Genomic DNA, 17,003 nt, shown 5'->3' with positions numbered 1-17,003 from the left:
ACGCGTCCCGAGCGCCTCCTTATTGGCGGAAGCGGCGGCTGTCAGCGGGTCTGACAGCCGACGCTTAATTTTACCGGTGTCGGTTGTCGAACCCGCTGACAGCCACGGGTTCGGAGAATGGATGCCGGCAAAATTGAGCGTCCGTTTTCCAACCCATGGGCCGCGGGCAGATTTTTTTTTTTTTTTTAAAGAAGATTTTTTTTATTTTTTTATTTTTGGGGCCTCCGACTTAATATCATAGCGATATTAAGTCGGAGGGTGTACAGAAAAGCAGTTTTTTCTGCTTTTCTGTACACTTGCCTGGTGCCCGGTAGCAGGAGTTAATTTCTGATAGTAAAATGTGCGGCTTGGCCGCACATTTTGCTTTCTGTATTGCGGGTGAATACCTAATAGGCTCATCAACATGCATTTGCATGTTGATGAGCGCTATTAGTTTTGAGAGGGGGGGCGGGTTGGCCGCGTGTTTTCCACGCGCTATTACCCCTTACTGTATAAGGGGTAAAAATAACGCATCGAAAACACGCGGCCAAACGGGGGCTAACGGTGCACTCGGCCGAGTGCACCGTTCTGTATTGGCCTGATTCAAAGTTAGCCGGATAACTTAACCAGCTAAGAGTCATTCTAAAGTTACCCAATTAACTTTAAGATAATCGGCTATATTCATTAGTGCGGCCACACTGTTGAATATGCCTCCAGAGTTAACCAGATAAGTTTATCCGGCTGACTTTGTTATCCGGACAATGACTGAATATAGGCCTCCAAATCTCTATTTTTCCGGATTTAACTAGGCCAGCCCAGGAGTGCAGGAACACATTTCTTGCCATGCACTCAGAAGTATTGGCACTTGGTGCCACATATGTTGTTTGCTTTCCTTGTAAACATCTGTTAAATATGCTTTTTTGAACTTTCACAGCTAAGATTGTTTTCTAGATGCCAGGAAGAAGTTATGGGAGGTCTTGAAGTTGCAATGTGATTGTGACTGCTTTTAGTTAGCAAGATTTTTTGCGGTCTTTTGTTAATTTTCTTTTTGCGTTCCTATTTGGTTTCTGTTAGGCTAATTAGCTCCATAGCTCTTTATCTTTCCTGAATCGACATGTTTTTGTTCTAATTTGAAATATGTATCTATCTTGTTTATTTGTGTTATTTTTTTTCATTTTGATGTGGATGGATATATTTATTTATATATATATTTCACTTTTCAATAAAATATTATTGTTTTTCTTGTACCGCTAAAATGTAAATAAAAAAAAACAGAAAAAGAAAATGCTTAAATGAAACTAAATAAACGTTTTTGCCATGTATACCCCTAATATGTTGGGATGATTAAAGTTGCCATGAAGGAGGAGCAGTACAACCGTAAGAGGACTAATAGAGTTACTGGACGTCTGTTTTGAGTCGTGAGTACGTCCTGTATGTTTAGGAGCAGTAGGCCTCCCCCACCCCCTTTTTGCGTTCCCATAACTTGATGTTTATGTTAAATATCTTTACTAGCATTATAATCAGTGCAACAATATAGTCAGACAACCTGGGTATTTTATAGCAAGATAATGCTCCATAATAATTCCAGACACAATCCTTTCCAAGCCAGGAGTTTGTTTCTTATACTCCAGAAAGCCCTCCAGGTCCCTCCTCCAACCCAATCACACAATAACGACATCAATTAGGCCATCATGGAGATTAAGAAAAACCGGTCTTCCTTTCCCTGATAGACTAGTGAGATACGCTCCCCAAATCTTTAGGAACCTTGTTTTTAAAGAAAAAGCAGTCTTGGCAGCTCGGGATTGCATGACTAACATCTGAGGAAGCGCATTTATGATGGGGAGGCCCTGATCCTTCCACACGTAACTTTCTAGCTGGGAGCTAGAGGTCAGTCCCCTTCTCTCTCTCTCTCTCTTCCCTCCCCCTCCCTTTTTCTCCCCTCTTTTTGATTCTCCCTTAATCCTGTCAATCATTTAATCTTTCCTCCCGTCCTTCCTCCCCTCCCCTCCCCCCTTTACTCTCCCCTTCCTTTGTTCATCTCTTCCCCCTTTCACCACCTCCCCATTCTTTTCCCATCCCCTTCCCTCTCCTTCTTTCCCTTCCCCTTTTCCCCTTTCCTCCCCTCCCCTCCTCCTTCTCCCCTCCCATGTTCCCTTCTCCCTTTTTTCCCTTTTTTCTTTGTTTCTTTATCTCCTTATTCTTTCTCCTCCTTTTTCGTTGTTCTTTTTGTATTTAATTTGTATTATTTATATCTTCTTGCCTTTGTTTTTGAGGCTATTTTAATGTATTTACAAACAGTTTTAATAGAGGTGCCATAGGGATTTCACGTATTCTTGTTTTACGCTGCTCTTTTCTACACTCACACTTAAGGGATATTTAAGCGATGTTTTGGTTTTTGTGTGTTTCTAACTTACAGGTCGATACTGTAACGTGCGGTTGAAGATTTCCCGTCTGTAACGTGCTGGGAGCGCACAATTCGGACGCGTAAGGCGATCCATCGATACAGTCTCCAGTTTCACGCGTCCTTAGCACTTCTTAAAACAGACGCATAACCCTTTCCGCACGCAGCATGTATATGATGTGTAAATGAACGAATTAGCTGTATAATGAAGGAATTAGCTATTCCCCTCCGATACTGTGACGCGCGCTCAGATTATCTCCTTTGTAACCCGCTATTTTGCCGCGTCCTTAACCTGTTAGTTTACCGCCTACCCTCTACTTGGTGTTATTGTGGTGTTCGAAAATTAAAATGGGAATAAAGTGTAAAACATGGGGGTAAAACCGTAAGGTGTAAAAAACATTGCAGCGTAAGTTGTTTATATATATGTATAAATACCTGTCACTTTCCTGTCACTTTCCGAATCCCCCAGGCATGCGGTCATCGAGGCGGCGGCGGCAGGAGCCGGCGAGCGGGTGGGCGCGCATTGGATCCAGGCGGCGGTGGGAGCCGGCGGGCGGGTGGGCGCGTGTTTGATCCAGGCCGCGGCCGGGTAGGCGTGCATTCATCTAGGCAGAGGGAGCCGGCGGCGAAAGCGGCCTCCGGCTCCTTCTGCCTGGATGAATTCACGGCCCCCGCCGGCAGTGAATGAATGCCCGTGCGATTTCGGCGCTCAAGGCAGTCACATGCCGTGACGTCAAGCATCGTGACGTCACGCCTTGAGCGCCGAAATCGCACGGGCATTCATTCACTGCCGGCGGGGGCCGTGCATTCATCCAGGCAGAGGGAGCCGGCGGCGAAAGCGGCCTCCGGCTCCCTCTGCCTGGATGAATGCACGCCCACCCGGCCGCCTTGAGCGCCGAAATCGGGAGGAGAGGAGAAGGGGCTACCGTAGCAGGCCCGAGCCTTGCTACTTTTTCGGTTTTTTTTTTTTTTTTGCTTCTGGAGGAGGGGACAGGACTGGGGCTGCACCGGAGACCGGACGGGGCCACGGCAGGTGAGCGGGGGCTGAGGGAAAGTTTGCCAAGCATCGGGCAACATAACTGTCCACTTCCTGGTACCTGTCATTTCAAATGTCATTTGAAATGACATTTGAAATGACAGATACCAGCGTGGCCGTGAAGCGTTAGGCCCGCGAACCCAGGATACTGTATAGGCGCTCTATACAGTAAAATGGGTTGCGCGCGCCTAACGCTTTCCTAAGGCTTCGCAGCCGCGGCATGCATTTGCATGCAATTTGAAGAGAGTATCGAGCGGTAGGTGAAGAGAACTGTGCGTGCGGGGAACGAGGGTGCACCTGACACTGCCGCACTGTTTCTACCGCGGCCTTAGAGTATCGATCTGTTAGGGGGTTATTTATCCCATGCGAAAAGGACCTTTTCGCATTCGATAGAATGGAAATTAGGAGAGGGGAGGAGCCGGGTGGGAAGGGGCGTAGTTGGGGCAGGGAGGGGCAGAGTCGTGGTGTCTTCTCTGCCGGCGATAATATTACTAACATTATCGTCGGCAGTAGCTCGTCGAATAGCACCATCTTTCACGGTTGCGCTATGTGGTCCGAAAGCCAGCAGCCGGCACACCGCTGTGGTGTGAAGGCTGCAGGCTTTCGCAGGCCCGCCTCTCTACCCCCCCCCCCCCCCCCCCCCCCCCCCATTTTCGCAGGATCCATCATTCTGCGAGGAATGATGAATCCAGGCCTTAGATTTAATTGGTTCTACTGCTTGCCCCTGGCTGCTATGGATAAAGTACATTATTATATTTATTTGCTTATTTTCAATGCATGATTTATGGTGTGACATGAATCTGTATGCTATATCTATTATTTTTGTTATAGAATTATTGTCCCGTCCCTGATGCCCCTGAGTCGTTAGCCAAAACATGGGCCATGTTGGGTTTTGCATTTGAATGTGGTTTATGTTTTGGGTTTTACAAGTTTGTATTTTAGTATCTCTATTTAAAATTGGTTTTATATAAAATCCATGTTATATTATTTCTCTTTATATATACTGTCTTTACTTTGTATTTTGTGTTCCTTTAATATATTTTATATGTTTTTCCACTAACATCACTTTTTTTCCATCCTCTTGCTGTAGTACTGCTCCTCTTTGATGCCTATTGCTCAGAGCAGTTTTCCTTTTGCTTCTCCCTGTTTGTTTTCTGATGAAAGTTGTCACAGCCCATAAGGAATCCATGCAAAACGGAAGAGATTTCCCCGGAAAATGATTAGAGTTTAAAAAAAACAAAGAAACATTTGAGCACCTCAACAAACAGAGCCAATCTCCTCATAAATGTGACTTCCACTATAATTAGTATTTCCCCACTTCTATAATATTCAGCCAGTGGCCGTCCTTCGTGCTATGGCTGTAGGGGTTTTGTTTGGTGGGAAGAAACAAGCCCTGAATCCCCGGAGTGGTGCACTGTACTCTGTGCTAGAGAGTGGTCAAAATATTGCAGTTTGATACATAATTTAAAGCTCGTTCCTGGCCCCTCCCCCCCCCAAAAAAAGTGACTCACAGGCACAGTGCTCCTCATAGTGATCTCGGGGGATTGCATAGTACCGATCTGGTGAAATCATGTTAACTTCTATTCTAATGCTGTTTGCACATCCAGAGTAGATATCCCAGGAGTATCTAAAGCCGGATGGAACCCAAACAAACAGCAACTATTTAATCCTGGAGCATTTTCACAGTGTGAAGGGAACAAAGGAGTGAAACCAGATTAACCAATCGGGACTAGAATACTCCGTTTACTAATGGGCTTCTTTAATTTCAATGTGACCATCTAGTCAGAGCTGGAGTTTAGAGCTTTATGTCACGTAATCTTGAACTGTGATATTTCAGCTTTCCTTTTCTGCACTTCAATGGCATCTTCCCTTCCTCCCTCCCTCCGGATATGTTTCAGCTTTGCTGAATTTTTTTGAAGATCTTCTTTGGTACATTGCCCAAGGTCGAGATTCCAGGATACTTAATAACACTACACTTTCTTGTGGCTTCTGGATGCTGACATAAAGGTCAACAAACAAGTTGTAGGTGAAATGCCCTTTGTATTGGACAAACATAATACATCTCTGACTTCTCTTTTGAGGGCTCTGTTCACTTCGTCAGATCAGGTTACTGCAAAGGATGATATTGCCCGAATTTACAAGTTGTGTTACAGTGGTGGCACAAAGTAAAAGGCTTGGGATGAGGTGGAAGAGGGGGGCGATATGTTAAAAAGGGAGAAGAGTGACAGACAGGGCCAGTGAAAGGGTATTAGGTGCAAACCTTAGTCTTGCTCCCCCCACCAAACACACACAATTAAAAATGATGTATTTATAGTAGATTTTACGTGAAAAAGGACACATAAAAATAATCACAACATATATATTAAATGCAAACCAGGAAACCCTAGAAAAGAGACGCTTGGAACTCATATGGTATAAGGCCTACTACATACAACAACATGTGTTTGGTATGAGCCTGACCTTCGGAAAGCCATGAGTAAACTGAATTACAAACCAGAAGATCATTAACTGCTAGCACTCAAACAGTAACATCACTACTTATAAAAAGGCAACACTGGAAATACGACACCAGGCTCTTAATCACCAATACACCTCTTATTAGGAAAACGGAAAAAGCCAGGCTGTTATAAATCCCTCCACCAAAACTACACACTAGCACAGGGGTGGCCAACTCTGGTCCTTAAGGGCCACAAACAGGCCTGGTTTTTAGGATATCTGCAATGAATATGCACTGCCCCCTTTGTATGCAAAACTATCTCATACACATTCATCGTGGATGGTGTGAAAACCTGGTCTGTTTGTGGCTCTCCAGGACCGGAGTTGGCCATCCCAGCATTAGCAAAATACCTCATCTTGGTCACACGTGCAAAATGCAGTTAGACCCTCACCAAAAACAGAATAAAGAGACCATAAAGTATAAATAGAAATGTGTAGTCAAACACTGAACTGGAAACAGCAACAAGCCAGACTCTGTATTTAGTGCAACAATTAAAAAACAGAAACACCACCATACCTCATAAAACATCAAACAGCTTAAAAGAAACTTAAAACAATCATACCATACTAATAAAACCATACTAGTAAAACATATTTCAAAACAGCTAACGAACAGCATAACAGGAAAGGCAGGATAAAAAAATATCTCAAAATAGCAGATACATTAAACAACCACCAATAAACTAATAAGAATTTTTTAAAAATTCCGTGTGCTCCATATCTGGGAACTTTTGATTTCCAATCACCTTGGGATTGTCGTTCATTGGTGAAGGGTGGGGGTTGAGCAAAAACATTCCCGTCTCTCTCGCTCTCTCTCATACTTACACTGATGCTTTCTCACACACACACACACACACACACACAGTCATACTGTCACATACACACACACACTCATGCTCACACACACACACATGCTCACACACACACACACACACACACACACACATTCATGCTCACACCACACACACACACACATGCTCACACACCCACTCACACACACACACATGCTCACACACACTCATGCTCACACACACACATGCTCACACCACACTCACACACACACACATTCATGCTCACACCACACACACACACACACACACACACACACACATGCTCACACACACTCACACATTCATGCTCACACCACACACACACACACATGCTCACACACACACACTCATGCTCTACTTTCACTCTCCCTCCTTCCTCCAGGAACGCATAAGGAACAGCAGCAGTAGTAGCATCCTTGGGCAGGTCCCGTTTCCTCTCTTGTTTGCAGCCAGCCAAACTGCTTCTGCACAGTACTCCTCTCTTCTTGCTGCTGTGACTGCCACCGTGTGGGCTCAAGCAATGCCACTCCTCTCTTGGGCCTCCCGGGCAGCCTGCGTTGCTCCTGCTCAGTGCTCCTCTTCCCTCGCTGGTTTCTTTGGCTGTGTGGGCTGGCTGATGTTGCTTTGCCTCCAAAGTCCTTTCTTCTGGCCCGCAGGGCCAATGCCCTTCCTGCTCCTTACTGCTGCTGCGATTGGACCTCCTTCTTCCTGCCCCATAGCCTAAGAAACACGACTTCCTCTTCCTGCCAAAGTGAGGATAGGGGTGATGGGAAAAAGGAGCTCTAATTACCAAACGTCTTGGCAACAGCTAAGAGTCCGGAGGCTATGCTGCTGCTTAAAGGTGATATCTGAGTAGGGCCGATAAAGGTGCTAAGGGTTTGCCCCCTGTGATGGCCGCTTAGTCTGCCTAGTGCTTGCACTGACCTTGTGACAGAGAGACAGCAGGATTGTGTCTGGTAATGGATGAGGAAACCTGTGTCCCTATTAAATCCTTTTATTTTTATTTTATTTAGATTTATATTCCGCTTTTTGCACTTTTTTCAGCGCTTCAAAGTGGATTACATTCAGGTACTGTAGGTATTTCCCTATCCCCAGAGGGCTTACAATCTAACAGGCGGAGCGCACTGTTAACCCGTGTTTGGACGCTCATTTTCGACGCGCTAGCTTTACCCCTTATTCAGTAAGGGGTAATGCATGTTGATGTATGTTGCATGTTGATGGCCCTATTAGGTATTCCCGCGCGATACAGAAAGTAAAATGTGCAGCCAAGCCGCTCAGTTTACTTTCAGAAACTAGCGCCTACCCAAAGGTAGGCGCTAATTTCTGCCGGCACCAGGAACGTGCACAGAGACGCAGTAAAACTTTTTTTGTGCTCCCTCCGACTTAATATCATGGCGATATTAAGTCGGAGGCCCCAAAAGTTAAAAATAATAAAAAAAAAAAATAAATTTAAAATCAGCCCGCGGCTCGCGGGTTGAAAACCGGACACTCAATTTTGCCGGTGTCCAGTTTACGAACCCGTGGCTGTCAGCGGGTTTGAGAACCGACGCCAGCAAAATTGAGCGTCAGCTGTCAAACCCGCTGACAGGAGAGTGGCCTGTGCGCGCGCCGGGAGAGCAGGCGCTCTCCCGTGAATTTTACTGTATCGGCCTGTACGTTTGTACCTGAGATAATGGAGGATAAAGTGACTTGCCCAAGGTCACAAGGAGCGATAGTGGGACTCGAAAGTTTGTTTTAGAGTATTTGGTCATATAATTGTGAATATCTCAAATTATTGGTTAACTCTGTTTGTCCTTTTTGCTATCCTGATCATTGATTCAGTGGTCTGACTGGAGAAATGTCTCCTCCTCCCTCCACCTACCAAGGTTTTGCCTTCTTCTTTGTGATGCATTATCTTGTTTCTTCAGTAGCTTTATTCTTGTCCTTTAACATATGCCCTGTTTTGCCAAAATAGCATCCCTCTTCACATTTTCTGCACTGAATAATATATACTACAATAGAGGAGGTGAATGAACTGGTTCCCCTTATGCTGAATGTTTTTCCCAGGGAGAAGATGAATGCAGGAAACACTGCCAGGTTACACTGAAAGATTCATGACTTTTCAGACTAAAACCACACACAGGCCCCGATGAAATAAGACATACGTAGGGTCCTTTATTTTCTGTTTAAACCGATTATCACCCTAATTTTAGACTGATTAAACAGCAGCTCCAGAGTTGCAGAAGCAGTGTTTCAAGGCCTTCAGCCACTGCTGGAAAGCAGTGCAGGGCAAAACACCTGCAGCTTTACAAATCCCACCCTCCACCAATGAAAGTGCTCACCCTCCAGTGCCACTGATGTGCTGTTTCAAGTCCCACCCCCCACCAATGAAAGCGCTCGCCCTCCAGTGCCACTGATGTGCTGTTTCAAGTCCCACCCTCCACCAATGAAAGCGCTCGCCCTCCAGTGCCACTGATGTGCTGTTTCAAGTCCCACCCTCCACCAATGAAAGCGCTCGCCCTCCAGTGCCACTGATGTGCTGTTTCAAGTCCCACCCTCCACCAATGAAAGCGCTCGCCCTCCAGTGGCGCTGATGTGCTGTTTCAAGTCCCACCCTCCACCAATGAAAGCGCTCGCCCTCCAGTGGCGCTGATGTGCTGTTTCAAGTCCCACCCTCCACCAATGAAAGCGCTCGCCCTCCAGTGCCACTGATGTGCTGTTTCAAGTCCCACCCTCCACCAATGAAAGCGCTCGCCCTCCAGTGCCACTGATGTGCTGTTTCAAGTCCCACCCTCCACCAATGAAAGCGCTCGCCCTCCAGTGCCACTGATGTGCTGTTTCAAGTCCCACCCTCCACCAATGAAAGCGCTCGCCCTCCAGTGCCACTGATGTGCTGTTTCAAGTCCCACCCTCCACCAATGAAAGCGCTCGCCCTCCAGTGCCGCTGATGTGCTGTTTCAAGTCCCACCCTCCACCAATGAAAGCGCTCGCCCTCCAGTGGCGCTGATGTGCTGTTTCAAGTCCCACCCTCCACCAATGAAAGCGCTCGCCCTCCAGTGCCACTGATGTGCTGTTTCAAGTCCCACCCTCCACCAATGAAAGCGCTCGCCCTCCAGTGCCACTGATGTGCTGTTTCAAGTCCCACCCTCCACCAATGAAAGCGCTCGCCCTCCAGTGCCACTGATGTGCTGTTTCAAGTCCCACCCTCCACCAATGAAAGCGCTCGCCCTCCAGTGCCACTGATGTGCTGTTTCAAGTCCCACCCTCCACTAATGAAAGCGCTCGCCCTCCAGTGCCACTGATGTGCTGTTTCAAGTATTGCGCCCCCCCCTCCCCCCACCAAGCAGCCAAAGGGGTAGATTTTATAAAGTTGCGCGAGCGCGTACTTTTGTTCGCGCAGCAGGCGCGAACAAAAGTACGCTGGATTTTATAAGGTATGCGCTTAGCCGCGCATATCTTATAAAATCTGGGGTCGGCGCGCGCAAGGGGGTGCACATTTGTGCAACTTGCGCACGCCGAGCCCGGCGCGCGCTGCCTGTTCCCTCCAAGGCCGCTCCGAAATCGGAGCGGCCTCGGAGGGAACTTTCTTTCCACCCCCTGCACCTTCCCCTCCCTAACCCACCCCCCCCAGCCCTATCTAAACCCCCCCCCTTCCTTTGTTGGCAGATTTACGCCTGCTGAAAGCAGGCGTAAATCTGCACGTGCCAGCAGGCTGCTGGCGCGCCATCACCCGACCCGGGGGCTGGTCCGGAGGCCTCGACCACGCCCCCGGGCCAGCGCCACGCCCCCGGTCCCGGCCCAAACCGCCCCCTGACCCCAGACACGCCCCCGGACACACCCCCTCCCCGCCCCTTTTACGAAGCCCCGGGACTTACGCGCGTCCTGGGGCTGTGCGCACGCCGGCGGCCTATGCAAAATAGGTGCGCCAGCGAGCGAGTGCCCTGCGCGCGTAAATCCAGCCGGATTTACGCGCGCAGGGCCTTTAAAATCCAGCCCAAAGTGCCTGCTCTGGCCTTCAGGAGCACTTCACGGCAGGCTCTCTGGCCCCACAAAAAAGACGTGCAATGCTGCAGAGCGTGGGAGCCTCAGCTGAAGGAGAGAGCAGATACCTGGAGCCACCACTTGTAAGGAGGAATTGCTGTTGTAATGGTGGGGGAAAGAGAGATTCTTATTGGGGGTGAGGGGAAAGGGAGGGACATGCTAGGCAGGGAGTGCAAGTACAGATAGGGACAGGGATGATGCTGAGTGGGTGAATAGGAGAATCAGCTTAATATTCTTTTATTGTCCTGGTTTCTGTCCACCAAAATAAACTCCTATATTTACCCAGAAACAGAATGAGTCACATGTTTACATTGATTTTCTTCTGATTTTGTTCTTGTCATAATAAACACTGATAAACTCCAGAGTAAATTTTAAAAAATAAAAGACAAAAATGAGGGTCCCTAGATACTTTATTCATGCATTACAAAAAAGGTTAATTCCTGATGCAGTAAGCTAATGACCTGGGAGTTAAAATAATGTGCTAACCCCAAACTGTGCATACAAAGATATGCCTACCATACATAAAACATGACTTATGCGCCTAATCATTTTATTTGCATAAATCCCCACTCAACGAACTCCAGGTTCATCCTTATAGACAAACACTAGCCCTAGTAACTTTACTTCACCTCTGACCAGGAGACACATATCTAGTGTTAAGAAAATATCAGTTAAGCATATTACTCCTGGGGCAATTCTGTGCAAAAACAATTTAAAATTCTGCACACAAAAATTTAAAATTCTGCAAAATTCTGCATACTTTATATTGGTAAAAATAACACAATATATAACAGTCTTTAAATAATTAATGTTAAATGTAATACAGAAAAACGTATTACTTGAAGATGCAGTTTTAAATATTTGAGCAGAATTTCCCTAGAAGTTCACTGTAAGAGTGTCTCTTCCACCCTCTCTCCTTACTCCCCTGGCCACTTTGCCCTCTCAGGCCCCAACTCCTCCACCTGCCACTATCTCTCCCCTCCCCCTCTAGGCTCAATCCCTTCCACTCTATCTCCCAGAGTTTGACCCCTCTCTAAGTATTACCCATCACACAGGCTCCCTCTGTCTCTCTCTCTCTCACACACACAAAGGCTCCCTCTGTCTAGTGTATATACAACCCCTGTCATACAGGCTCCCTCTCTCTCTCATGCACACACACATACACCCTCATACACTCCCTCGCTCTTTTTGCACACTGACACACACACACACACACACACACCCCCCCTCATACAGTTTCCCTTTCTCTCTCCCACAGGCTACCTATGTCTTTCTCACACATTTCTGCACATTGGCCCCCTCTCTCGTTCACCCACCCTACACATATGCTCCCTCTCTCTGTCTCTCTCCCAAACACATACACCCCTTCACACAGGCTCTTTCACACACATACACACATCCCTTTACACAGGTTCCCACTCTTACAAACAAGTGCCCTCACATACACACAATCCCTTTTTCATACACTCCAGTTCCCAATCTCTTACACATATACACACTCCTTCACAGTCTCCACACATAGGCTCTCTCTCTCTGGCCCTCACACCCTCACACTCACTCTCTTTCTCACTCCCCAGGCTCTCAGTCTTACACACACACACACACACAGACACACAGACACACACACACACACAGCCTGCTCCATCTTCACCACAAGCGGTTTGGCCTTTGCTGGCGACACGCCTGGGCCTGCTTCATCTTTGCTGTGAGTGGAAGGGTCTATGCTCACAGCATGTCGGGGCTTGTTCCATCTTCGTTGCGAATGGGATGGCTTCCACTAGCGGCACACCGGGGTCTGCTCCTTCTTTGCCATGAGTGGGATGGGCTCCGCTCGTGGTAAGAACATAAAAACATAAGAACATGCCTTACTGGGTCAGACCAAGGGTCTATCAAGCCCAGCATCCTGTCTCCAACAGTGGCCAATCCAGGCCATAAGAACCTGGCAAGTACCCAAAAACTAAGTCTATTCCATGTTACTGTTGCTAGTAATAGCAGTGGCTATTTTCTAAGTCAACTTAATTAATAGCAGGTAATGGACTTCTCCTCCAAGAACTTATCCAATCCTCTTTTAAACACAGCTATACTAACTGAACTAACCACGTCCTCTGGCAACAAATTTCAGAGTTTAATTGTGCGTTCAGTGAAAAAGAACTTTCTCCGATTAGTTTTAAATGTGCTACATGCTAACTTCATGGAGTGCCCCCTAGTCTTTCCATTATCTGAAAGAGTAAATAACCTATTCACATCTACCCGTTCTAGACCTCTCATGATTTTAAACACCTCTATCATATTCCCCCTCAGCCGTATCTTCTCCAAGCTGAAAAGTCCTAACCTCTTCAGCCTTTCCTCATAGGGGAGCTGTTCCATTCTCTTTATCATTTTGGTTGCCCTTCTCTGTACCTTCTCCATCGCAATTATATCTTTTTTGAGATGCAGCGACCAGAATTGTACACAGTATTCAAGATGCGGTCTCACCATGGAGCGATACAGAGGCATTATGACATTTTCCATTTTATTCAGCATTCCCTTTCTAATAATTCCCATCAATCTGTTTGCTTTTTTGACTGCCGCAGCATACTGAACCGACGATTTCAATGTGTTATCCACTATGACGCCTAGATCTCTTTCTTGGGTTGTAGCACCTAATATGGAACCCAACATTGTGTAATTATAGCATAGGTTATTTTTCCCTATATGCATCACCTTGCACTTATCCACAATAAATTTCATCTGCCATTTGGATGCCCAATTTTCCAGTCTCACAAGGTCTTCCTGCAATTTATCACAATCTGCTTGTGATTTAACTACTCTGAACAATTTTGTATCATCTGCAAATTTGACTACCTCACTCATATTTCTTTCCAGATCATTTATAAATATATTGAAAAGTAAGGGTCCCAATACAGATCCCTGAGGCACTCCACTGTCCACTCCCTTCCACTGAGAAAATTGTCCATTTAATCCTACTCTCTGTTTCCTGTCTTTTAGCTGGGGCCTGCCAAATTCTGCCCTCCGCAGTAATGCAGAATTGCCCCAGGACTAGCATATACACCACTCTGCATTGAGGAATGCTAGCATCTAATGCTTTGATTAATAGATTTGAATGGAGGACCACTAATTGTTTAGCACAGTTTTACGCTTGAATGCACAATTTTTTTGTGAGCTAACTTTGGAAGTAAAGTTATACACACAAAAGAGTGCACATAACCATACATTAATATGTGTGCACAACTGAGTGCACCTTATTACACTGAGGCCTGAAGGAGAGAAGCCAAAGAGATTCAGAGGAAAATGCAAGAATCACAGAAAGCTTCAGTAGGTGGCAGCAAGAACTCCGAGAGGAGGAGTTAATGGACTATCCAGAAAAAAAAAAAAAAATCCCAGAAGTTTGCTTGGGTTCTGAACGCTCGACCGGGCCGAGGCCCAGCACCTGATAGGGTAGAATCAACCCGGATCTGTCATGTTGAAAACGGAAAGGGCTACATCTCGCAGGCTCAGCAGAGACCCTCCCAGCTCCAGCCCTTGCAAACCGACCTGCCATAGCAAAGCCACGCATCGCTTAAAGCAGAAGAGAAGGGAAAAGTAACAATCACAGCAGCAGCAGCAGCAGCAGCAGCAGGAGGAGGAGGAAGGGAAAAAGGAGGGGGAGGGGACAGGGAGACTTGTCACTTCTGGAATGTGCGGCTAAGAGCAAGGACAGGAAGAGAAAGAGAAGTTTTTTCTGCAGCCTGCGTCCAGCTGCTGCGTGTCTGGGCTGCGATGCCGGGGCGCCGGCCGCGGGCTGGAGGGGCGCAGGAGCGCAGGGAGCGCTGAAAAAGGCACGCAGGAGACCTGCGCGAGCAGACATGGCTCGCTGGATCCCCACCAAGAGGGAGAAGTACGGGGTCGGTGAGTACGGTTTCGACCTCCCCTGGACCCTGCGGTTTCCAGCCAGGATTGATTCAATGGCTGCTCTCCGGACGTGATCGGAAGTGATTCCGTTTCGTCTTGTTTGAAATCTCATTTCGAAGGTGACGTCTGGGATGTCAGTTCTGTGCCAAATCTCAGGAAGGGGCTGGTTGGGATTTCCCCCCTCCCCCCCCCCTAAGGCTATGGTTGGGGATCTGGTCTACAAACGGCCTTTAACGCCCTACAAATGAAATCACAGCAGCTTGGGCAGATGTCTGCAAAGGAAAAGTGGGGCTTTGCTGTTCGGGGGGTTTAAGGAAAGGCTCTGCAGGGGGGGGGGGAAGGGTCGGATGATGCCTGAGAGAGCTGCGTTGGGTTTAAACAGAGGGGGGGGGGGGGGGTGTTGTAGATTTCTTTGATCGTCCCTTTCCCGGAGTCTGTTTCATCTCCTTTGATTGCCCTGTGAAGTTTTGCTGGAGAAAGGTAATTACAGGACCGCAAGCATAATAACCCCCAGAGGCGGCTGCACCCTATGAAACCAAGCTTGGAGCCTGTCATAGGGACCCGACGGGGATGGGGAAGCCGTGTTTAGGTGGCCACTGTTTTTGGTGATCCTGTCTGATCACACATGTAAGGCGTGCACAGGATTGAACTGAGACCCTGGGGCTTCCTCCATATCTTCCCTGCGTTGCTTGTTCAGAGCACTTAATAAAATTAAGTCTCCCCCCCCCCCCCCCCCCCCAACCGCTGAATTACTGCAGAGCCAACCTGGCTGAGTAAACCTAAGCTGTGTTCTCCCTTTATTAGTTGTAAACCTTGGGCAATTAGGAAATTCCCATTTCGGTGAAAAGAGCTTGAATTTCTATTGTTAGCAGAGTGTGAGGCTAGTGAGAAGTGTGTAATAGGGAAATGAACTAGACAAAGTGTCAGCTGAGCCCTTGGCTGGATGTCAGTGCTGCTGCCAGTTAGGGTAGGTGTGGCAGTGTGACCGTATGCCCCCTGGCACCAAGTGTACCCTACCTGCAGCACCTGAAGGCATTCCACGCTGAAGCACCAGAAAAAGCAGAATAGAAATCAAATCAAAATAAATACCCAGGGGTATCCTAACTCCCACTAAAGTGCCCTTAACCCTCCAGAGGCTTTCTGATACGATAATACGTTTTAGGCTCCCTTTCCAGTTTTGAAAATTCCAATGATGCTTAAGGTGTCTTGTGGCAATGTTTCCCAACCTTTTCCTGGAGGCACGCCTAAACAGTCTCCAATCGGTCTCATGCATATTCATTATGGACATCCTGAAACCCCACTGGTTAGGTGTGCCTCCAGGAGCGGGTTGGGAAAGAGTTTATTTATGTATCTATTACTTGAATTACAAACAAGTCATTTGTAGCTTCACATTAGAAAGTGTAAACAGTTTGGAGTAGCAGTAATATCACAATATAATTTGATAAATGTAAGCTGTTCCTCCAAATCTAAACTCTAAATAGATGAACAATATGCCTAAGCTCCAGTGGTTGTGACTCTAAGGAGAGCTAGCCCCATTGCAAACTCTGGATTGTAGCAGTTTGTTTAAGGCAGTTTGAGGTGGGTTCTGCTATTAGCATTAAAGGCCTGATAGAAAAGCCAGGCATTTATTTGTTTCCTGAAGTAAGAGTAGTCATGCATTTGTCAGAGCTCTTCAGGGAGGCAGTTCCAAAGGGCAGGTGCTGCTCCCAGGAAGGACTGATTTTGTGTATCTGTTCTTCTGATCTCTTTTGTTGATAGGGTTGTTATGAATTGTGTGTGTGTGTCTTACGGATCTGGAAGGCAGGTATGAAGAGAGCCTTTCGCTCTGCTACTTTTAGTCCATCTCCTCTTAGAGCCTTGTAAGTCAGTGTCAGAGTTTTGAATTTTGTTCTGTATGTTATTGCGAGCCAGCGTGGTACAAGTATGAATGATGTGGTGGTTTTTTTGTGGAGGGGCCTTATCTGATCGACAACGGTTGGCCAGCTCCAGCTCTTGAGAGCCACTAACTGGCCAGGTTTTCAGGATATCCACAGTGAATAACGCATGAAATAGATCTGCATGCAATGGAGGTGGCGCATGCAGATATGTTAACATGTGGCTACTGTGGCATGAAATAACCGCACCTAGGCTTCACTTCTCAATGAAGCAGGTGCGGCCTTTGTAAATTGCATAGTTGAAGGTTGTGGCCCTTTACGGTTGCTTGGATTTGTGACAGTTTTTTTCTCTTAGCCCATTTGTTTTGCTGAGCCCTTACTGATTGTTCTATAAGTAGCCCCAGGAAAGGAATATTTGATACTGGGAAGTAGTTTTCAGGTTTATCTATTTATTAGTAGCTGCACCACAGCGTTTT

At 46.9% G+C, this 17,003-nt stretch overlaps 1 protein-coding gene across 1 annotated transcript in view; it reads left to right on the top strand.

The window, feature by feature from the left end:
• The first annotated feature begins 14,187 nt into the window (after window positions 1-14,187).
• The window catches only part of DOCK5 (dedicator of cytokinesis 5), a 304,075-nt gene continuing 301,259 nt past the window's right edge, over window positions 14,188-17,003 (top strand). Inside the window, exon 1 of the mRNA XM_029604105.1 lies at window positions 14,188-14,650. Coding sequence (XP_029459965.1) covers window positions 14,608-14,650 — 43 coding nt within the window. The 5' untranslated portion in view covers window positions 14,188-14,607. The remainder of the gene's footprint in view (window positions 14,651-17,003) is intronic.

The sequence above is a fragment of the Rhinatrema bivittatum genome, chromosome 5 (assembly GCF_901001135.1).
Source record: "Rhinatrema bivittatum chromosome 5, aRhiBiv1.1, whole genome shotgun sequence".
NCBI classification, from domain to species: Eukaryota; Metazoa; Chordata; class Amphibia; order Gymnophiona; family Rhinatrematidae; genus Rhinatrema; species Rhinatrema bivittatum.
Note: the sequence above shows the minus strand (reverse complement) of the source record. Positions and strands in the feature narration are given on the sequence as shown.